The sequence below is a fragment of the Lepidochelys kempii genome, chromosome 7 (genome assembly GCF_965140285.1).
Source record: "Lepidochelys kempii isolate rLepKem1 chromosome 7, rLepKem1.hap1, whole genome shotgun sequence".
NCBI lineage: Eukaryota > Metazoa > Chordata > Testudines > Cheloniidae > Lepidochelys > Lepidochelys kempii.
Window position 1 is genome coordinate 103,013,296 of NC_136386.1, and position 24,439 is coordinate 103,037,734.

At 42.1% G+C, this 24,439-nt stretch overlaps 1 protein-coding gene across 3 annotated transcripts in view; it reads left to right on the plus strand.

Moving 5' to 3' along the window:
• C7H10orf90 (chromosome 7 C10orf90 homolog) overlaps positions 1-24,439 on the plus strand; it is a 173,917-nt gene that overhangs the window by 135,430 nt on the left and 14,048 nt on the right. For all 3 annotated transcript variants that reach the window (XM_073354065.2, XM_073354064.2, XM_073354066.2), the window contains exons 4-6: positions 9,860-10,153; positions 14,059-14,252; positions 15,510-15,711. In XM_073354065.2, the coding sequence (XP_073210166.1) occupies positions 9,860-10,153; positions 14,059-14,252; positions 15,510-15,711 (690 nt within the window). The remainder of the gene's footprint in view (positions 1-9,859; positions 10,154-14,058; positions 14,253-15,509; positions 15,712-24,439) is intronic.

Sequence of the window (24,439 nt, forward strand, 5' to 3'; positions counted from 1 at the left end):
CTTCTTTGATGGAGTCAGTGGACCCAATTCTCCTCTCACTTACACTAGTGTAAATCAATAGTAACTTCACTGAAGTCAATGGAGCTGTTACCTGGGGTTCTCTCTACCCAAAGCTCTTGGTAACTTTACTTTTTGTGAGATGGTGTCAGGAGATAAATCACTGGGGACACAGCCTGTCCATCTGGTTAAAGATTGGCACAAACCCAAATTGCTTTTATCCAAAATTACTGTTTTATTAGCTCTTCAGCACACACACATAAGCAAAAGTGTTAGAGTGCCCCCAAGCAATAGTTACCCATGGTCTGGAAGGGTCTTGAGTGGTCAAACGACAAGATTCAAGTGGCCAGCTATCCGCCTGTCACTGGGGATTCCAAGAGCTGTCCCGAAGGTCAGATCCAAATTCCTCAGACCTGTCTACCCCTTTTATGTTAGTAACTGCTAAAATTATATCAGCAACATGTCAATCAAAAACAAAACAAAACAAAAACCATTAAGCAAGCACTTTTAATCTGTTAGTCCAGCAACTGTATTTCCATACAAGAACAGTCCAAAGATATAACTAGACTTCCTGTTTTTTTTAAAGAGACAGACTTCAGCAATTTCAAAAGAGAGCCTAACTAGGAAGGCAGCAGGGTCATGCTCACTTCTCATGGTCACTCAAACTGCTCCCCTCTGGCTTGCCTAGTTATGCTAAGGCTGCTACAAAGGCCTAGTAACTTAGATGTGTTTGCCAATAAGCATAATAATCAATATTCCTGTACTGACCTAGGAATTTTGTTGGGCTGTCAAAATCTCCCTAACAGAGCCACACTATTGGAAATGAGATGAGAATCTGGCTCAGTCTGTCTATAGCAAATTACCAGAAATAGTTGATGAATAACAAGATACACTGGCCACATGGTATTCTAATCAAAGCATATTAAGGGTATCTCTCTTGTCACTTTAAAATCCCATGAGCCATTTCACTGTATTGAGTCACACTGACATTTTTTTATAAAAATTAGCACAAAAAATACCTTCTCAGCCACTACGATATAGTGTAACATCTTCTAGTAGGACATCATTATGATGTGAATATGAATGTCTAATCTAGAGAGCATATTAAAATGTTATGAAAAAGGCTCACAAATGCATCAGCCAATTTGAATAATTTTCTTAATAATAACCATTTTCATAATTCTTCTTAAAAATATCAACAGAGACCCACTCAGCCTAAGGACCAGCTACCTGGAAATGTTTGGTTTGTAAAAGATATTGCTTTGCTACAGCATGACCAAAAGGACACCACAAGAAAGGCAACAAAGATGGGTCGAGGTATGGTTTTAGGATTAATTATGATGGAAAGAAGAATAATTAACAGGGGCTTGATTGAGGTATTTAGAATTATGAAGGGGTTAATGAAAACTGAACAGTTCCCCCTTTTATCCTGCCCCTAATTACAAGAAGAAGGGGGAGGACTCAAAACTATAACCACAGTAAATATAGACTAAATAAAAGAAATCTGGTTTATGCAGTGTAGAATTAATTGCAGAACTCATTGATGCAAGAGGATGAATCAAATAACATTAGTGGATTACTTCATGGCCACTAAAATATTCTGTAGCTGTTCAACATAAGATACCTTATGGTCAAATCTAATGATTCAAGGCATAAGATGATCTCCTGCAGGTGCATGTGTTAGGCAGAATTATTCCCCTTCATTCTGATGCAGTTGTTCCACATTGTGCTCTTATTTCATCAAATCTCTCAATTGAGCAGCATTGGGCTAGATCAGTACATCATGTCCTTCCTAAACTGCAGTGCTCTTATATAGTATCTGTATAAGTACACTAGTGTTGAGTGTGATTCCTTTATCTATCACAAAATAGTGCTGAGAGGCTTCATTAATTAAGTGCTTTTGAGATCTTAAATTGGAAGGCACTATGGAGTGCTTATTACTATGTGAAGCATTATTAGCCAGTTGTTTAGATACATTATGGGATTATTTTCACCTTCCTATGAAACATCAGGTATTGCTTAAACCCCAAACCTGCAATAAGCTGTATGCAGGTGGAGCCCTCTACCTCCGCTGTGCACTGAAATCAATGGGCCTCCATCCATTCAGCTCCAGTTTCAGGGCTGGAACCTCAAGGGACAACGCCTACGTCAACCTTTGTATTGCTGTTTCGCAAATACAGCTTTTCATAATCAAATGTTAGTTTTCACAAAAGCAAGCCATTTTTGTCCTAGAAACTGAAAATATGTGATTCCTAGAGCACCACTGTCATTTTTCCATTTTAACTACAAAATAAGCAATGCAATAGATTCAGCTTCTACAGCATTTTTTGAAAAACCATTTATTTTCAGAGTAAGAAGGCTCGTGTACACCCACACAAAGTGGTGTGATTATTTGTAAGCTAATAGTTCAGGCAGATGTGCCACAAGCTTCATGCAGAGTTCTACTCGTGCCTTTTATTATTGTTGCTATTATTTATTATTGGTATTATAGTAGTGTCTAGAGAGCCCAACCAAGATCTGGGCCCCATTGTACTAAGCATTATATGTACATGTAGTAAGAGTCAGTCCCTTGCCTGAAGAGCTAAACTCTAATTAAACAAGCCAGAAAAATGTGAGAGAGGAAACAAAGACAGACAGGGCTGTAGTGACTTGGCCAAGATGTCACAGCAGGGCAGAAAGCTGGGAACAGAACAGAGGTTTCCTGACTCTCTATCCAGTGCTCTGCCCACTGGACCATGATGCCTCTCAAGTATTCCTCTTTATTTGTGACCTAAAATGCTCTTATTAAACTTGTTCTAGGCCTTGAGCAAAACTGGCCAGTTTGGATGAATTTTGTGGTGGTTTGTGATGTGTATAAATGAGGAGTGAGATGGATGGGGGTCACGAAATACATCTTTGATTGGAAGTCAAACGAGGCTTTGTTGAATCTGTAGTAGGTTTCCAGAGGTGAAAATTCTAAATGGCATACCCTGCCACCCCACAACCCATTCATTCATTTATATTGAAAAATTAACTTTGAAAGGCAGCTAACGAGATATTTTGGCTTGAGTGCCAGGCAGTGGGACTCAAATGTCCGGCTAGTCTCTGCTAAACAACTTGGGCTTGATTTCTTCTTGACTGGGTAAAAAAAAGTGATGATATTGTTCCAAGGATCACCCGCAGTAGATTGTACAGATCTTCACAATATGTTTGCCACTATTCTTTTACATGCTTTGAATAACAGTGAAATAGTTAACAATATTGACATTTATAGTAACATAACTGGGCATCTGAATTAACACCCCATTAAGATCACCTCTGGGGCAGTTCCCACCTTTCAGAACTATTGTTTCAAGCTCTTTGTGTACTGCTAGATTCATGTTTTGAAGGTTTTGTTTGCAATCATAAGAGTTTGAGACTTATGTTTTTGCTTTAAATGAAAGCTTTGATTCTGGAGCAGAAGTTGCCAGCTTGGGGGAAGAGGTTATACAGCATATAAGCGCATATGGCCCCAATTTGAGCTTTGTACAAAATATAAACTATCCAGAATGTTTTAGGATTTTTAAAACACTGTGTTATTATATACAGTGACTGCACTTAAACGGTTCCTTTCCAGTTTGAGAGACCATGTGGGTTTGAGAAAGAGACTATGTCTACAGTAGACATCTGCCACCATAGCTATGTTGGTCAGGTACATGAAGAGGTGTGATCCCTAATTGGAAGAAGTCCCTAGTGTAGATGCAGCTATGTGAGCAAAGCTGTCTTTTTACCAGTCTAGCTTGCTTCATTTCAGGGGACAGGCATTGGTGGTTTTACTATACTGGTACAAAGAGGAGCTTTGCTGGTATACCTGTGTCCACGCTAGGGTCAGGTCTATACTACAAACGTACATGGATATAACTGTCGCACAGGGGTGTGAAAAATCCACACCCCTGAGTGACACAGTGATATCGACCTAATCCCTGGGGTAGACAGCACTATATTGACAAAAGGATTTCTCCCATTGACATAGCTACTGCCTCTCACAAAGGTGGATTTGTCGGCGATCCCTCGAGGTTGAGGATGATCTTTGTCACAGGTTTTATTTTGTATGGGTCCTTTGGTGACTGAGGAGTCCAATCCTTGAGCCACAGGCTCATTGGCATATGTTGCAGGTGGTGTTGGAAGTCAGGGTTGGGCCCCGATTGCTGCATGACAGTTGTCTTTCCTTTCTTTTCTGGTGTTTTTCTGCGACCAGGGCAAAGTGATTTTCCTCAAAAGTGGACGTTCCCTCTCTGACGAGTCTTTGCCAGTTATCCCTATCCTGGGCTGCTGTCTCCCAGTGTGTGGTTTTGATGCCACATGTCTTGATGTTTACCTTGAGGGTGTCTTTAAAGAGTTTCTTTTGGCCTCCCCGTTTCCTTTCTCCTTTGTGGGGTTGGGCATACAGCAGTTGTTTTGGTAAGTGTACATCAGGTATGCGCACATAGTGCTCGCTCCAGCTCTGCTGGTGCTGGATTATCAGGGCCTCTACACTGAAGATGTCGGCCTCTGTGAGGACACTGACATGAGTGCAACGATCCTCCCACTGTATGTTGAGAATCTTCCGAAGAACATGCTGGTGCTGGCGTTCCAGGTTTTTCAGGTGTTTTCTATAGGTCACCCAAGTCTCACAGCTGTAGAGGAGAGTTGGGATGACCACTGCTTTATAAACGAAAAGTCTAGTATGTGGTCTGATGTTGTGATTGTTGAACACCTGGCAAGACAGTCTGCCAAAGGCAAGGCTGGCACAGCAGAGTCTGTGCTGAATCTCGACGTCTGTGTCTGCCCTCTGTGAAAGATGGCTGCCAAGATAGGCAAAGTATTCTACATTTTCCAGCTCTTCTTTGTCGATGTAGATCTTCCTTGCTGGATCTGCTGAATGACCGGGCACTGGCTGGTGGAGAATTTTTTGTTTTGCTGAAGTTCAGAGTTAGCCATAGGCTTTTGTTATCTTCAGAGAAGCAATGAAGGGCTGTTTGTAGATCCTCCTTTGAGTGTGCAACTACAGCACAATCATCTGCGTACTGGAGTTTGGTTATTGTTGCCAATATTACTTTAGTTCTGGCACGGAGACGAGAAAGGTTGAAGAGGTGGCTGTCAGTCCGATATTGGATGCCAGTGCCCTGTGGGAGACAGTCTTGGGTTAATGTTTTCATAGCTGCTAAGAAAATGGAGAAAAGGCTGGGTGCCAGCACAGAACCTTGTTTTACGCCAGTTGGGATGACAAAGGGCTCAGCGGTAGAGCCACTGCCCAGGATGGAGGCAGTCATCTGGTCGTGGCGGAGTCTTACAATGGTGATAAATTTGCTTGGGCAGCCAAACTTTAACATGATTTTCCACAGAGCCTCATGGTTGACAGAGTCGAAGGCTTTGGTCAGATTGATAAAGACCATATAGAGCTCCTGGTGTTGTTCTTGACATTTTTGCTGGATCTGCCTGGCTGCGAAAATCATGTCGGTGGTGCCTTGTGATGGTCTGAAGCCGCACTGGGACTCTGGAAGTACTTCCTTTGCAAGAGGGAGCAGGTAATTCAGTAAGATTCTAGCAAGACTCTTTCCAGCGATGGAGAAAGAGGATTAACTATGCCGATGAGATAAGCTGTCCCGTTAGCATAGTAGCATCTTCACTGAAGTGCTACAGCAACCCAGCTGCAGCATGCTAAGTGTAGATCTGCCCTAGGAGAGATTTGCCTTTGTAGTATATTGGTACTCCTGTACTAGTAAAGCACTCATAGTGTAGACACAGCCTGAGAGTGCCTCTACTTAAAATGGGACAAACTATTGGAACCAGTAATATTTCTCAAAACATAAGTTTTTAATTGCTACCCTATGGTTCTGTCAGAGCTTGAGTTGCTGAGCACCATCAGTTCCCACTATCTTGCAGGAAGTGTTCAGCACCTAGCTGGATTGGACCATTATATAAAATGGCCGGTGGCCTAGAAAGAAGATCTGTGGTGTGATCGTCTGACTTCAGTGATTACACAGAGAGAAACAACTTATGCATCTCTTTCTCTGATCTTATCCTGTCAAGCTTGTTTGCTGATCATTGCTAATTCATAGTTCCATACAGCTGTTAAAATGATCTTTGATCAATTTCAGAGTTATTTTGTCCTGAGTTGTAAAAATCCCTGAAATGAAATAAGAGGAAGCAGCCTAAAAGCCTCCTTATAATGCAGTAAAGCAAGGAGGAATATTAAGAGACAATGGCAAAAGAAGTATATTTTTGCATAGACTGGACAATATTTTTGGGATGATGCAGTTTAATCTATTCTAGTGCAGGACAAAGTCACTTTCTTTTAGTTCCAAGCAAATACTCAGCAAATAAAATTAAAAAGCACACATGACAGTGAAAAATATTTGCATTTTACTGTCATCAAGAAACTAGTCACATTTGAAAACCTACCATCAATTTTACAGAACTGTTCTAACCTTTTTCCTCTTTTTGTTACAAGGCTGGGTTTTGGAGTGGTACTTTCATCAAGTGCTTATTTGGAAAATGATCTGCTGTATTCTGCTTTGTGCATCAGGAGGCAGAAATAACTTTTCTTCCAGTTTAATTAATTGCTCTTGCTTTTTCTTTTTTAGTTCAACTTTTTACAACTAGGATGAATATTTTTAGCAAATTTTATTAACGGCAGTCATTCTGCTTTCTCTTTCTGTGGGCTTTGTTCTCCTTTGTTTCCCAAAGCATTACACTTTCATGTCTTTGTTCATTGGTTTTAAAGTCTTTCTTCAGCTGGGATAATAGAAAAAACATCCCTCTACTCAGCCAGTGGCGATTCTAGCTGTTCTCAGAGGGGTATATATATCTCCAGTTTGTTGCTTGGGGAGTTAGATATACAACTCCAGATAGACTTAATGAGAGTTACATGCTTAATTCCCCACACAGTACGTGGAAAATGTACCCAGAATGTGAAGAGTGAGACTCTGTGATTTCAGTTTTAAGCATCTTTGCCTTTTTCTTTTTTTAATGCATTATTTCATCTGCATACATTAGCTAAAATTATTGACAGCTTGTTTGAGTTTTTTTTTCCATCTTCTGAGTCTGTGTCTGCTTTTTTTCTAGGGAAGGGCTGGGTTTGGCTGCATCTTTTGAATTGAAAGACTAGCTAATTCATAAGGTGGGGAGAGGGATTTGCCAGATTGGCTCTGTTTTTAACCTTGGCTTTATGTGTGAGCCAAGAACAAGGTACATCAAGGTCCATTGTCCTGAATTACAGAAATGCCCACTGTGAGTCTCACTGTGAGTTATCATATTTAGATATTTACATTTATACAAGTACTGAGAAAAAATCTGGGTGCAAGGGAATATGGATTTACAGGGGCTGTTGGGGGTTCTGGGTGCAACGGTAATGGGACTCTGCAGGGGGGTCCAGGTGAAGGTGGTTGGGGCTCAGTTTGGGGGGGGTCTAGGGGAGATAGAGCTCGGCAGGGGGGTCTGAGTGGGGGGCTCACTAGGGTGGTCCAGATGCAGGGGGAGTGGGGCTTATCAGGGGGTTCCGAGTGTGGGGGGGTGAGGCTCGGCAGAAGGGTCTGGATATCAGGAGGTCTGGATGCATGGGGGTTGAGCAAATGGAGGTGCAGCTCCCTGTACAGGGATCCCTCCCCATGCAGCTGAGAAGCAATGGGTTCAGAAAGCAGAGGGAAGGGGAGTTTGCAGCACGTGGGTGCTCTGGGGCTGGAAAAATTAGTGGGTGCGCTGTACCCACCGGCAGCCAAGCTCCCCTCACCGCTAGCTCCACCTTCTCCTCCTCTGAGAGCGCCACATCCCCGCTCCTCCGCCTACCTTCCAGCGTTTCCCGCCTGGCTGCCACCAAACAGCTGTTTGGCAGGGTTAGCAGGCTCCAGGGGGGCGGGGGGTAGGACCGAGAACGTGGCACGCTCAGGGGAAGAGGCAGGGAAGAGGTGAGGCTGGGGCGGGGATTTGGGGAAGGAGTTGGAATAGGGGCAGGGAGGGGGTTGGAATGGGGGTGGAGTGGGGGCTGGGCCGGGGCAGTGCGTGGTTTGGAAACCTAAGACTACCACCTCACCCCAAACCTTCACTTATCCGTAATCTGTCAGAGGTGGGGGAGAGCCAAACATGTCCCTGATCAGTCATCTCTTACTTCGTGGCAGATTTTATTCAGGGATGGAGTGGAGGGGAAAATTAATCCTGTCATTTGTGTCTCCTCTTCAGGGAAGTATTGGGGCTGGAAAGACAGAGGGTCACATGGCCAGTATTTCTAAATGTGATTTCCACGACACATCAGTAGCTTGTTAAATGTACTTCTATTTGTTGCAGATAGAAGACAATAAAATTCCTGTCTCTTACTTTTGGCCTGAGTCAGGTTTTTCTCTCCCGTTCCTGCCCCACACCACCTAAGTCTCCAGTCTTCCTTCTCTCTCAGATTTGTTCTCCAAATACTAGATGAATCCAGGTCATTTTCATCCCCCTCAAATCCTCAGGTCCTGGGCCAACTTCCTGTTACGGATCACCAGCAGGCAATATATGCACATCACTAACAATATAAGGCCAGAACCATGCTGATGGATGCACGGCGGTGCAACTGCACACCTCACAGGAATATAGGGACCGGTTCATGGGGACTTAAAATAAATCTCACCTAACTGATCCCCTTTATATCTTTCTTTCTCTCTCTCCCTCTGATCTTGATGCCCTTTTTCCATGCTGCTGCTAATGCTTGGAATTCTTCTCTCTCCTCATTCAAATTTCTCCTCAGAGCACTCTTCTCATGTGAGATTTACACTGTTGTTCTGTAAAGTGTGTGTTTCTATACACATATATTGTTTGTCTGCTTAGACTGTAAGATCTCGGTGTCAGGGACCATTACATCCCTGAAATTTTGTACAAGACAGAACACATTGTCAGTAGTCAATAAATAATAATGCTGGACTGACTCATGCTTCTACTGCTGCTGCAACAGGCTTCTGCTACTGCAATGGCTGTGCTTCTGGCAGCAGCAGTTTGAGGTTGGAGAGCGTCAAAATGGAAAATGCACCGTATGCAAGTTACACTCTCTGCTACTGGTCCTGCTGCAGCTTTGTGTGGTGATGGAACATGGCAATTTCCCTTTAATTCTGGGACTTCCAAGGTAATAGCCCAACTATATAGGGCAGTACTGAGGCAATTAAAGTTCTGGTCCTAAACTCCTAACTACTTAGGCTATGCCAGTCATCATGGATCTCACATCTCATTATCACTACCATTGCTGCTGTGGTCCTTGCTATGACTATGCATTCAACAATCTCTCTTGAACAGTTCTGCCCAGCCCAAAAATCCATTAGCAGTGAGAGAAAGAAGCAGGAAAAAGTCAAATAGCAGCTGTGTGTGTGGAGTAGCCTTACACTGACCCCTTCCAAAATATCTCAGTAGAATATATGTGTGATTTAGATCAACAGTCTATCCGTTATGGAGAATAGCCTTTGCAATAATTTTTCTTCACAGTTTTTTTTAAGACACAGATAACATTGCATTCCAAACAATCTGCATCCCAGTGGCAGTAATGCATTGGTATTTGTATCAGATCTGAAGTTTCTAATTTATAATTGCAGGCAGTTGTATTAGGAATAAGGATAACATGCTGAAATGCAATTTATGGAACAGGGAACTGAGGAAGCTAATGATCTCACACACTGCTTTCTTATGGCTGTGGTACATCATCCCTGTTGCAAAGTTATATGGTGATGTTAATTATTATATTATTAATTAATGAATTATTAATTTGATGAAAACATTACTTGTGAAGTAGCAAACTGCATTAAAAAGAAGCTCGCAAAAATGTTGTTTTCAGTAGCTGTTAGTGTGAAATGGGCTCTTTTCCCCAGGTGCTTCTTCCATTTGCTTTTATTTCATTTTTTTATAGGAATGCAAACTTTTTCTGGAAACCGCAGGAGGCAGTACACTAAAGACAAGTACAATGCAACTGCTCCTGCTTCCCTTATGGAGCGAGCTCCCAAAGATGAATTCAGGGCTGATGTTGATGGCTCTTTGAAAGACAGAGATCCATCCAAAGGCACTTCAAAGTCCAAAGAGAGTCGAGCACAAAGCTTTCTGAAACCAAAAATCTCTGTGTCTGATTGTGTATGTGATATAAAGGCCTTATCAAAAACTGCACTGGAAGAAAATGATATCCACAGGAAAAATCAGTTCCCAAAAGGTAAGCTGTAAATCTTGTCTTGGATCTTAGGAATGCAATTTCAGTGTTCAAACCAGGTGAGACTTAAAGGTATAAGTGAAATAATACAAAGTCTATCCATAGTTGTCTAGTTTTCAAAACTGTATAAGAGTTATTTGGTGACAGGTCACTTCACATAATTGATCTGTATAAACACTGTACATTGCTGACGTCTACAGAGACCAAAAAGGAAAAGGAAAAGCCAGTGCCTTTATAAACAGATTACACACACAAATAACTACCTTAAAAATGTTACAATCGTAGAGTCAAGCACTGAAAAGGAAATGCCAGAATTCAGGTTGTCCTTGCAATCTTGATTTGGCCCCCTTGTTTTAATTACATGGTCACATACTGTTTTTTCCACAGGACCCTGGCCTCATTCAGTATGCAATCTCAGCATGGAAACACTGCCTAGAAAATTTCAGCCCAAGTAGCTGAAGTAGGAACATTGCCAGCAGATCAAGGGAAGTGATTATTTCCCTGTATTCGGCACTGGTGAGGCCACACCTGGAGTATTGTGTCCAGTTTTGGTCCCCACAGTACAGAAGAGATGTGGACAAATTGGAGAGAGTCCAGCGGAGGGCAACAAAAATGATTAGGGGGCTGGGGCACATGATTTACGAGGAGAGGCTGAGGGAACTTGGGTTATTTAGTCTGCAGAAGAGAAGAGTGAGGGGGGGATTTGATAGCCACCTTCAACTACCTGAAGGGGGGTTCCAAAGAGGAAGGAGCTAGACTGTTCTCAAGCTAGGCCGGTATCAAGCGGAGTGCCCCAAGGGTCAGTCCTGGGGCCACTTTTGTTCAACATCTTTTTTTAATGATCTGGATGATGCGATGGATTGCACCCTCAGCAAGTTCACAGATGACACTAAGCTGGTGGAAGAGGTAGATATGCTGGAGGGTAGGGATAGGGTCCAGAGTGACCTAGACAAATTGGAGGATTGGGCCAAAAGAAATCTGATGAGGTTCAACAAGGACGAGTGCAAAGTCCTGCACTTAGGACAGAAGAATCCCATGCACCGCTACAGGCTGGGGACCAACTGGCTAAGCAGCAGTTCTGCAGAAAAGGACCTGGGGATTACAGTGGACCAGAAGCTGGATATGAGTCAGGGATGTGCCCTTGTTGCCAAGAAGGCTAATGGCATATTGGGCTGCATTAGTAGGAGCATTGCCAGCAGATCGAGGGAAGTGATTAGTCCCCTCTATTCGGCACTGGTGAGGCCACATCTGGTGTATTGCATCCAGTTTTGGACCCCCCGCTACAGAAAGGATGTGGACAAACTGGAGAGAGTCTAGCGGAGGGCAACGAAAATGATTAGGGGGCTGGGCATATGACTTACAAGACGAGGTTGAGGGAACTGGGGTTATTTAGTGTGCAGAAGAGAAGAGTGAGGGGGGATTTGATAGCAGCCTTCAACTACCTGAAGCGGGGGTTCCAAAGAGGATGGAGCTCGGCTGTTCACAGTGGTGGCAGATGACAGAACAAGGAGCAATGGTCTCACGTTGCTGTGGGGGAGGTCTAGGTTGGATATTAGGAAGCATTATTTTGCTGGGAGGGAGGTAAAGCACTGGAATGGGTTACCTAAGGAGGTGGTGGAATCTCCATCCTTAGAGGTTTTTAAGGCCCAGGCTGGGATGATTTAGTTGGTGTTGGTCCTGCTTTGAGCAGGGGATTGGACGAGATGACCTCCTGAGACTCTTCCAATCCTAATATTCTATGTTTCTAAGTCTGGCAAAAGGTCTAAGAAACTGAAAACAGGGTTTTATAGTGGGAAGTGATAGGCAACCTTAACGATATGCAGCACTACATGCCATGCCTAAAATACTGCCATCTTACAGAATATATCTATGTATTTTCTGTTTTTCAAAATGTAAATACATCTTTTTCATGTCATTATATTAAAACACATATTTTCTTAGGGTTCAGTTCCCGCACAAAGGTTTTACCTGCATACACATTCATATATCTATAACTGAGATGACCCCAAGGGGCCAAAATCACCCTAGGAGAGACACCAGAGTTGAATTTGCAAAAAGAAAAGGAGTACTTGTGGCACCTTAAAGACTAACCAATTTATTTGAGCATGAGCTTTCGTGAGCTACAGCTCACTTCATCGGATGCATACAGTGGAAACGGCAGAAGACATCTCCTGCAGCAGGAGAGTGAGTTTGTGGGGGGGGGGGCAGAGGGTGAGAAAACCTGGATTTGTGCTGGAAATGGCCCAACTTGATGATCACTTTAGATAAGCTATTACCAGCAGGAGAGTGGGGTGGGAGGAGGTATTGTTTCATGGTCTCCGTGTATATAATGTCTTCTGCCGTTTCCACGGTATGCATCCGATGAAGTGAGCTGTAGCTCACGAAAGCTCATGCTCAAATAAATTGGTTAGTCTCTAAGGTGCCACAAGTACTCCTTTTCTTTTTGCGAATACAGACTAAGACGGCTGTTACTCTGAAACCTGTCAGAGTTGAATTTGGCTGTAATATCTATTGGTTTCTAAGAAATTACTCCAGGGACAATTTGGCCCAAGGCACTATGAAGAAATATACTGGTTTTGCTATGATAGTAGCAATTCAACCTATTTTTCCTTATAATTTATGACTGAATAAAACTATAGTATATAACACCTGTTTAACTGACAGAGGACACAATTTTCAAATATCAGTACCTAAAGTTAAATCTATTTTAATCCACCGACTAAAAGTGACCTGATTTTGCAGATTTGCTGAATATTCACAAATCCCATTGAAGCAATAGGCAATTAGCATCTTTGAAAATAAGACCCCTTTATTTAGGGGTTTAACTTCAGGTATATCAGTTTTAAAACTTTGCCCAAAAGAAATAAAGCAAACCACTAATATGAGAGGGGAAATGTATCAGAAACTTTTTTAAGACGTGTCAAATAATTTAGATAATTTTGATTTTTTTTTCAAGTACAGCATAATGTTTATAGTATGTCACGAGGGAAAATATTTTCAGTTTGCTGCAACCAATCAATTGAAGCAAACAGCAATGGGCTTTATTTCCAGATATAAAAATCTCAGAAATCGTACTGTTTGGCATGAGAGATGCAGTTAGTGTTGCTGTTTTAGAGCAGTGCATATGGGGATTGTTCAGAAGTTAATTTGTTAGTCTGGACTAATTTACATTTTAAATCAGAGGCATGTGAACTATTTTGAAAAGGTGTCTTTTACATTTTGGGCACAGGTCTTCTTTTGGATCTACATTATGCAGGAAATATTGATTATAAAAGAGCAATAGAGCATGATCATAAATGAGGAAAATCTTTTTAAAAGTCTGATTACATGACCTATTGGATTAAGTCCAGTTATAATGAATTGCTGTAATGTGTTTTACCTTTTCTTTATTAGCATTTCATATAATCACACCAAAATAGGCCTAATGAATGCCCAGGAACAATACAAAGAAGGAAAACCAATATATTAGAAATTAAAAAACAATACCAATTCTCATTAAAGCCTCAGTTTGGTCAGAGAGAAGTGATATGTGATTAAGTTCCATAGCAGTTTATTATTTTCCATTGTCAGTGCAATAATTTTAAACGATCTCAAAGTCTGTGAATTGCAGTGCAATAATATTGCTTCATATAAAGTCAGTGTGTTATGGAGGTATCTTGCTTTTCAGGAAGCAAACACCAAACGGATCTAAATATCAAAATGGTACATTTACACTTAATTGTGAAGACTTGCTTAATATGAAAGATACTTCTGTGTCACAGGGCAGTGACTAGCACCTATGATTAATGAGGCCTATTATTAACACCTTGGCATTCTTATTTCAGAAATTGTCCTCCATTTCTAATGATGTACGGAATCCAATCAAAAATTAACCACGCACCCTTAATGAACTTTTAAATCTCTCTAAGGTGATTACAAATTCTGTGGTTCAGTTGACAAAATAAAGGATTGTAAGAAGAGCGACAAACAAGAGACGGCCAGCAGGGTAACAACCTCTGCAGCTCACTCACCAGATGTTACTCATGAGAAACAAGAAGCATTCACACAGCCAGAAATCTGTGCTGTGCCTGAGAAAATTCCATCCAGCCTACTGTCTCTAAGGGTAAAATATCAAATGTTTTTCTACTGTTAATTCTGGGACTGATTTTTCATGAATGCTGGTTCCTTCCTGGGAACTCACCAAGGGCAGAAGTTCACCATTTGTTCTGTGTTTCTTTTTCACTTAAGTGTTTGTCACTTGCATCTGCTGTTGAATTATTCACAGGACCATCTTGTCTGACTGCAAAAGATACGCAGTACAACTGTTTGCCTCTAGAACAAATGCCATCTCCACTGCTTCAGAAGCCAATGGAGTGATGATAAGAGCTGGGAGCTCAGTGTTCATAAAGAGACAGGTTTCAGAGTAACAGCCGTGTTAGTCTGTATTCGCAAAAAGAAAAGGAGTACTTGTGGCACCTTAGAGACTAACCAATTTATTAGAGCATAAGCTTTCGTGAGCTACAGCTAGTTTCCATATGCTCTAGATCTGCTCCTCAACCCTCAATGAGCCTGGGCATAATTTACACAAATCCTATAATGACACTACTCAAGCACAACTCTTAGCAGTAATTATTAGTACATGCTAGCTGTAATGTAAATTCTTATTGGCATTCAGGAAGATGCAGTGCTTGGGCAGAGGCAGCAGCCATGGCAGGAAGGGTAACAGGGAGTGAACTCCTGCCCAGACTCCCACCAGGCCCTGAAAACTGTCTCATCTATTGCAATAAGCTACACCAGCCCCCTTTCTCCCCCATGACTCAGTCTCATTGGTTGAGCAGGGCTGCTTAGGCTATGGTGCTTCCTAAACATGTCACTGACAGCAGTTTATTTTCTTTGTGTATCATCTGTGAATGGTTTCAGAGTAACAGCCGTGTTAGTCTGTATTCGCAAAAAGAAAAGGAAGTACTCCTTTTCCATCTGTGAATGAGTTTTCAAGAAGATTTAAATATAAGGAAAGTTTGTGAGCTGCTAGTGACAAGCTGTTTCTGAGCTGTTGTTTTTTTTGAGAAACATTGAACAAAAAGTCAGAATCTTAAATCAGGATAATTTCATAAAAATCTGAAACTCAAAAACAGTTTAATACACTTACTTCAAATTTGGCAGCAATATTCCCCTTTGCCTTTAGAATAAATCTGGCAATATTCAAGCCAAATCAGTTTTCCAAGCTGAAGTTAGAGGGGAGCAAATACAAGGTTGTTACCTTAACTGTTGAGATGCATGGACTTCTCCATGATAATCCTTTACTAAATCATATTTGATGAGCATCTCAATGTTTTGTATTCCATATTCTAAAATGAAATGTTTTGACTGTTTTTTTTAGGAGGCTCTGGAAGTCCATAAACCTCAGTTTATTTCTCGTTCACAAGAACGGTTGAAAAAACTTGAACACATGGCACAACTGAGGAAAACCCAGCAGAGTGACACTCCAGAAAAGCAAGAAGGAGCTCTTCTTCCTCGCAAACTTTCCTCAGCATCCATTTCTAACAAAAAGAAGCAATATACCGTTCCTCACCCTCTCAGTGGTAAGATGAATTGTGATTGTTGCATCAACATCAGGTTTGTAACTAGATTTGAAATCTCAGCATGAATGCAGTATTTCTACATTTACTTTGGTGAGAATCAGACACAACTGTCAACACGCCAACCTCTATTCTAATGTTCTAAACAGAAGCTGTGCTAGGATGCAGAGGGAGAGAGAGAACAGTTTTAGGGACAGTTACACAGATTATTTAGGCACCTGACTCCCATTGAAATCACCCGTGGCCTTATCAAAACCTTGGAAATTAGCCAGTTATGAGGTTATACCATGGTGCTACTCAGATGCTACAGAGATGAGCACATGGGAGACAGACTGGTGGATCAATACACCTTAAAACTGGCCACTTTCCTAAGAATAAACCTGGATATGCAAGAGAAGTGGAGAGGTTCTTAGCCCTAGTGAGTAACATACTGAATTGTTTTGGTGTGTGCAGTAGCTGTACGCCTGATAAACCTCATTGCTCAGATCACAGAGGTGTCCAGATAAATGACACCAAACCACATTATGTAAAACTTTTACTTGTGGACTTTCTTAGCTTCATCATCCATGTTTTTCTTTATTAATACCATTTACAAAAGAAAAGTGTGTGCTTAAATTTCAGATTTATTTACATGGATAGCATTCCTCTTTATATTTTTAAGTTCAGTTAAATCTGCAGGCTTCTGAAACCACAGGTTTGTACCAAAAAACCAAAACAATGGAAGGCCTCATCAAACAAGTACACAATAAGAAGCTTGTCCTCAGCTATTCTGCTGACAAAGCATTAAAAAGCAAAAATGCAGTTGTTTTTCTTACATGCTAAATTAGCTAGTAGACCACATGCTTGAATGATCTCTTACTGTAGTGTTCATGCCACTGTTTTGAAAGGGACTCTGTTTTCTTTTAAAGTTATAGTTGGACCAGTATGTTGGCAGCAGTGCTCTGCGCTGGGCCAGCAGAGGCTCAGGTATGTAACCTCCAGTCCTCTGCTCCCCAGCTACTGAATACCAAACTCATTCCAGGAATGACATGCTTGATACTCAAATGGTGTGACAGGGAGGAAATTAGACGTTTCCTCCCAATTGTTTATGAATGAGAGGCCTTGGAAGAGATGGCAAGTTCTGGTTCTCCAACAAGAGGCAAAATCCTGCACTGAGAATTAGCAGGAGGTTTAATTCAAGTTTTGATGGAGTAGTGGCGAGATGAAAATCCCAGAAAGATAGTTGCAAGGTGCTCACTCGTTCAGTCCCAGATTGGCAGAAGCCTTAGGGGGATTTGACTTTCATCTGAACACAGCTGCCACTAAAGTTTTCACTTTGCAGGCCAAGTAGAAATTAGTAGATTTCCATGGCTCAGCTTTTTCTCCTCTTCCCCCGCCGTCTCTTGGTAGTTGGAGTATTGAACCTATTCTCAGACTCCTGATGCCTTAAATGCACAACAATAAAGCTTTAAAACAAAATCTAGGGTGTTCTATAGTTTTCAAGGTTATTCTATCCTCAACCCCAAGTGACATTGTTAGTGCTAATGCATTTTGGATCATTGCTTTGGGGAATCCTAATTCCTGGTGCTATTTAATGTATAGTATAATACAGTCCATTCTACCTTGGCTGTAAAACTGGTATATAGATTATTGCTTCACAGTTCAATAGATGTAAAAACAAAAGCCAAAGAATACTTTAAAAAGGTGAATAAAATTAATTCCCCAATCCAATTAATCAGGTTCATGTATTTACTTGTTGCGAAATCCTGACCCCATTGAAGTCAATGGCAAAACTCCCAGAAATTCACCCTTGGAGATTGTTATGCCATAAACCTACTGGTTTCCCAGTCCAAGGAAGGCAGGAAGGCAAGACCTGGATTTGTAATGTAAAAAACAAGAATCAATTACATGGTTGTGACTGTATGGGTTTTTGTTTGGTTGGTTGTATTTGTTTGGGGAGGCAGTATTTGGATGGTATTGGAGGGGAACATAGGATGTGGGATATCAGGTTTTTGTCATACATCTTGGAGAATAAGCAAAAAAAAAAAAAAGACACAACTCAATGTTTTCCCTTTTTTAGGTCATGTTAAAGGCCCCCAAGTCCAACTATACAGAGATTTTCTGAAATAAAAATGAAAAATTTAACCTCTTTCTCCTTGAATGATTATTAAATATTAATTTATATGCTTGTTCAATGAGAAAAACGGAATATTGAAAAACATTCATTAATGGCTCAAGTAAATGGCTGTTTCCATCTCTTATTGGTTAGTTATTAAAGATAAATGTGTCTAAAGAGGAGCTTTTGTTCCCATAACTCATCTGCCACAACTTGTTACTCATAGAAAGTCTCATTGGATTTTCTATTTGTGATATCTTGTCATTCTTATCATGACAGAAATAGTCACATATCTACCATAGTAAATTAGCGTATGAATAAATAGTAAATTTTAGATGTCTGACTAAGCATAAATATGTAGGCTACAGATAAGAAATGGTTTACTAAATTGGTAATGACCAAGTAAAACTTTTTAAAAACGACTCTGTTTACTTATTCAATTAAACACAGCCACAACAAAAAAGAGAAATTGGGAAGTATACAAATACACTGAGCATACTTAATCTGTACTGAGTTGTGACCATGGGCATTTTGAACCTTCTACTGATGGTGGCTATTAGGCAGAGCCTCCTGTCGTTAATGGTATTAGCAGTGCAGGCAGAGGCCTTTCTAGTAATAGGCAAACTTTGCAGCTGTCCAGGGGCAGCAGATTTCTGGTAGAAGCAGCACAGCAGACTGGTTTATTGGAGGAGATAGATTAGGGTGGAGTGAATTGCAGAACGATCTAACTGGTCTGTGTGGACCTGGCTGGCACTAACTAAAAGGTACCTACTGCCTGCTCATATAGTCCACAGGACTATATCAATGTGTACTAGATACCTTTTAGTTCACTGCAGCATGGTACACATAGGCCAGTTAGAGCAGTACACATTAGAGTGCTTTGCAATTCACACCCCACAGACCCTGCCTCTAGGCAGTTGCCTCCTTAGGAAATAGCTACTTAGTTTGCCTATAGCAAGAGGGGCCTCTGGGTGAGAAGTACAGGGGCTGGAAAACTGTAGCACAAAGCGGCCAGTGTGGCACTGTGTCTCTCACCTCTCCTTGATCCTATCATCTCCCCTTTCCCCTTTTTGCTTCTGGACACAAATCTGAGTACTGTTCTGTACTCAAATGTTGAAAAAAGCAGGCAGCTGTCTGGAGCTGTAAATTACCATCCATCTGGGGATGGGAAGAAAGGGAGGTTCTGATGCGCTCGAGTCAAACGGGGGAGCCTGGGACCAGGCCTTTAAATGATAGGCTAAAATGACAAAACATGCCCCCCCGGAGCTGGGGTGACCTGGAGCAGAGAGGAAAAGGGGAGTCCTGCAGCAGTCTGACTCTGGGGTATCATAGGAGACCCAATCTTGCTCCTATTGGCAGGAGAGGAGAGAGCTGCTGACTAACCCCCTTAGCTCAAAAAGAAAAGGAGTACTTGTAAGCTTTCGATGAAGTGAGCTGTAGCTCACAAAAGCTTATGCTCAAATAAATGTGTTAGTCTCTAAGGTGCCACAAGTCCTCCTTTTCTTTTTGCGGATACAGACTAACACGGCTGCTACTCTGAAACCCCTGAGCTCAGTTTAAGCTCCACAGTTTGCTACCTGTTTGCAAGCACCAAGCTCCTCATACCACTGGCTGGGAGGGACAGCGGGTCCCAGTGGAGGGGAGTAACAGGGAGCAGGGTTCCCACCAATGGCCGCAGATGCAAAAGACTAAACCCTGAGGTGGTGACACCTGTTACTCAGGAGTGATTCATTGCCTGGAGGGTAGTGGGGTGTGTGTCTGAAAATGAAGATGAATGTGTGTGCAAGTTTGTTTGTGTTCAGGCACGTGTGTGTGTGTGTAAAAGTAAATTGAAATGGTAGCACCAAATCCATCCAAAGGCAAATGCCCTGGGCAGGTTGCCAGGGGAGGTGGGGAACTGTCCCCCATGTGGACTTGGGACTCTTGCTGACTCCATACTGCCAGGGCCCCACCAATGAATATTTTATTTAAGAATAAATATTTTAATTCCTGGTGACTATGGCTGAGCACTGAATGCTGCATGAGACAGAGCCCGCCAGCTAGGAACCCGCCAGCTCCCCTTCCAGCTTTTCCACCTACCCCTTTTGCCTTGCAACTTGCCTATACTTCTCTTTCTTCCCCTGCCTCTCTCCTGTCACCTCCAGCCCCTCGTTCCTCACCTTGTGATCATTCCTTGCTCACCCATTCATCCCAGTTGGCTGGTGCTGCCAGCTCCGCAGCAGGCAAATGCTTGCACAGCACCTCATACCCCCTAGAATCAAACGTACTGCCAACCAGGCAGGCCAGTGTTCCCAAGGCATGGAGCCCAGGCTGCCAAGGGCCAACTGTGGAACAAGCAGAAAGTTAAGGCTGACTGTCATCAGAGCCTGGAAGTGTGGGCATGGCCACCAGTGTGTTGAGGGCTAGTCTGTCCCTGCCCTCAGCCTGAGCGTGAATTGGTGACCAGCTGAGCTGACTGGAGTGGGTGACTGGGGCAGGTAAGGCATCTCCAGGACCTGCCCAACTACACGGGGTATATATAGCAGGCAGAGACAAAGGGCAGGGCAAAGCAGGCTATCTGGGGGGTTGGGAGGGAAAGACCTAGGGCTACCAGGGGAAGGCGGGTGGTCCAGGAGTTGGGTGGAGGGGCTGTGCAGGGCAGTGCGTCTCAGTGCTGAATCCTGACCCCACTGAGCCTAAACCACCAGAGGGCGGGAGTGTGATCCCTGCTGGTGAACTGTTTCTCAAAGCAGGCAATAAGGGGGTCAGCCTGGCTCAAAGTCTTCAGCTCCACTGTCATTTGGCAGAGCCCCCAAATTCTGATCACTCCAGCCCTCCACTCAGTCCTAGGTCCAGTGTTGGGCAGAAATGGCTGCCTCTTTGTACCCCGCACAGGAGCATGGGCCAATTGTTCTATGTGGGAGCCGCCTGCGGTGCGTATCCCTGCTGATAAATTATAGAACAACTTGACTCAGAATTAAGTACACTTGTGCTGAAGGGCTAAGCCAGCTGTACGCTCCCGAGCATGGGAGAGGAGCCTCTCAGTGAGACCGCATTGGTAACAAATGACTACGGAGTGCAGGCTGCACTGGTAACAAATGGCCCCAGATTCCAGCAGCCTGTCGGAGTGCATTTGTGTGTGTGTGTGCACACGCGTGCATGCCTGGTTCCATTCCACACTTCTGTTCCATGGCTGTGCTGCAATAAGATTTGATAGTCTGCGGTAGGCAGAGGAGCAGCACACTGAAGTTTTGCTTAGTGCATCAGCTTGTCTTGAGTAGCCTTTGAGTGCAGGATCCTTATTTAGAAGGTTGTGGAAGAGTTATTGCCCTGCATTAATACTATATAACCTAGCAGATGTATATGAAAGTTTAAAGGTTTGCTTTTAAAACAATTTGAGGCTTTTTAAAGATATTTAATACAATATTAAAATAGAATGGAGATGGATCCATAGGCTGCTTTGGGGATTTCAACCAATTCACATTCATTTTAGTGGGAAATGGCATCTGTATCCCCTAGGTAGCTTCAGAAATCCCAGCTGTAGTCTCCAACACAGTTCTCTCATGCTACTAGTACAGTGTGCTCAAATGATGTCACTTTGCAACAGAATGCCTGGAAGTCAGTCAGTTCAGAAAAGGTGACATCGTATGACTAATACATAAAGCTGGCTTTCCCCTTTACGTGCTCATGAGCCTGAGGCCAACCCAAAATGCAAGCTGCTCAGATAACACTAAGTCATCTTAGTTACCTGCAAAGCATCATGCAGAAATCTGATCCTACGTAAAGAATAATATACCCTAGCAATGGGAATATTTATTGTGAACTTAGGTCTTGACAGGTAAGTAAGGGAAGAAAAATTTTCCAATTATTTTGTATTAAAATGTAAGTGTGCTTGTTTCAGATTGTAAACTCATTTTAGGGTTGTAAGCTCATTGGGGGCAAGGATGGTCATTTACTATATCTTTGTATGGTTTCAGAGTGGTAGCTCTGTTAGTCTGTATCAGCAAAAACAACGAGGAGTCCTTGTGGTACCTTAGAGACTAACAAATTTATTTGGGCATAAGCTTTCGTGGGCTAGAACCCACTTCATTCGGTGCCACAAGGACTCCTCGTTGTTACATCTTTGTATGGCCCCCGCCACCATAGGAACCTAACCTGCTTTGAGGCCTCTCTGCACTATCACAATATAACTGTTAGTTTATTATTTATTATTATTACTTGTTATTTATGGGCCATATTTTCAAAAGTGCTAAGTTCTTTGAAAGTCTGATTCTGTGGGAGAGATTTTAAAAGGCAAAAATGACAATTATGTGCCCAATGGTCATTAAAAGTTAATGGGAATTGTGCACTTAACTGAGATTTTGACTTCAAAAATTTCTTAGTCTAATCTGATATATTCTGTTAAAAAGCTGGGACGTTAAAGTGTTTTTTTGTTTGTCTTTTTTTTTTTTTTTTTAACAAATGCACTGAATTTCCTTTTTAGTGCACAAGTCCTTTGGACGGCTGCTCCTTTCTTTTATATTAGCACTGGCTGCTCCATTAGGTTTGCAAAGGCAGTAGCCTTGTAACCTCACTTCCATTCTCTCTGCTGATCTAAAAGGAATGCTACAGCCTTTAAGCTTCTTCTCCCCGTATCACTGGAGATGAGAATGAATATCCTGCTGCAAAAATTCCAGACCTTGGTATACCTGAACTGTGAAACAGGTTAAATTAGTATCCATGCAAGTGTTCATTACCCTGAAGTCCACAGGGCACTTAGCAAGGGCAGTGCCATTATCAAACACTAAGAACTATTGGAATAAAGAAAATAACATGGCAAGGGTTAAACAGCTAATTCTTAACCTCTAAACTAGCATCTTCTGGGGCCATTTTCGCAACAGCTAAGGGAAAACTGCAGGGACTCTGCCAAATCCAGCTTGTCCGCACGTTTCTTGGTCTCTGGGGAACAGTATGTTCTTTCAAAACAATAGACATAAAAACAGCATTAGAAAAACAGAGAACCCTAGAGAATAGAATGATGAGATGGAAACCAGGTTAAAGCATATACTGTATTTTTTTAATAGGGTCCATAGGCTTCAGAGTATGGTCTTTTGATTGCCTCTTTAGTCTGAGAATGATGATTTACACTCTTTCCTCCTTTCCTGGGGTCTTTGTAACCATGTCAAACACACAGCTTCTTTTCAGCATATCATCAATGGTAATTCATGCATTTGCCAGCAACAGTTTTTGTAAGGGCAACTTGACTAGCAGGCATGACTTCCACTGGCCAGGACATAAGTGACCCCGGGGATAGGTTCTGAAACTCTCTCTGGCTGGGCAGCACAGCATCCTTATTATACTCCTGGGCTACTTACAGTGAGTAAACTTGCAGGTGTTACCCTATGACTGGAGAATTGTTAGCATAGTTCCTATTTTTAAGAAAGGGGGAAAAGTGATGCGGGAAATTACAGGCCTGTTAGTTTGCTCTCGGTTGTATGCAAGGTTTTGGAACAAATTTTGAAAGAGAAAGTAGTTAAGGACATAGAGGTAATTGGGAAAAAATACATCATCATTTTACAAAAGGTAGATGATGCCAGACCAACCTAACCACCTCCTTTGAGATAACTGATTCTTTTTTAGACAAAGGAAATGCAGTAGGTCTAATCTACCTGGATTTCAGTAAGGCATTTGATACAGTTCTGCATGGGAAATTATTAGTGAAATTGGAGAAGATGAGGATTAATAGGAGAATTGAAAGGTGGATAAGGAACTGGTTAAAGGGGAGACTACAACGGGTCCTATTGAAAGGTGAACTGTCATGCTGTAGTAGAATTCCACAAGGATTTGTCTTGGGATCAACCTTATTTAACATTTTTATTAATGACCTTGGAACAAAAAGTGGGAGTGTGCTAATAAAATTTGAGGATGGCACAAAGTTGGGAGGTATAGCCAGTACAGAGGAGGACTGGAATATCATAGAAGAAGATCTGGGTGACCTTGTAAACTGGAGTAATAGAAATGGGATGAAATGTAATAGTGCAAAGTCTTGCACTTAAGGACCAACAACAAGAATTTTTGCTCTAAGCTGGGAATTTATCAGTTGGAAGTGACAGAGGAGGAAAAAGACCTGGGTGTATTGGCTGATCACAGGATAACTACGAGCTGCCAAGCTGAGGCGCCATGAAAAAGGCTAATGCAAACGTAGGGTGCATCAGGAGAGATATTTCCAGGGTTAGTCATATTATACAAGGCACTAGTGAGACCTTGTGTGGAATACTGTGTTACTGGAGGTCAGACTAGATGATCATGATGGTCCATTCTGTCCCTAAAGTCTGTGAGTCTCTTTAGTCTATCCACTGCAAATCCCAGCAGCCACTACTTCATCAATCTTTTTTTCTCCTTCTAATTCACATCTAGCTTCTAGTAATTTGACAGATGATTTTATCAGAAAGGTTTTAAAAACTGTGATTGAGATGCTGTTTGTCCTGTTGGCTTGAACAAATCTGTATGCTGTTGCACTGAAATTGCTCCTAGATAAGCAGGGTCTACACCTATTTCATCATGAAGAACACATACTTTTTATCTTAATGTTACTGTGAAAAAGAAACATGGGCATTTAGAGACCGCTCTTTAACATCACTTTAACAGAATGAAGTGTGTTTATTGAGAATATAGGAT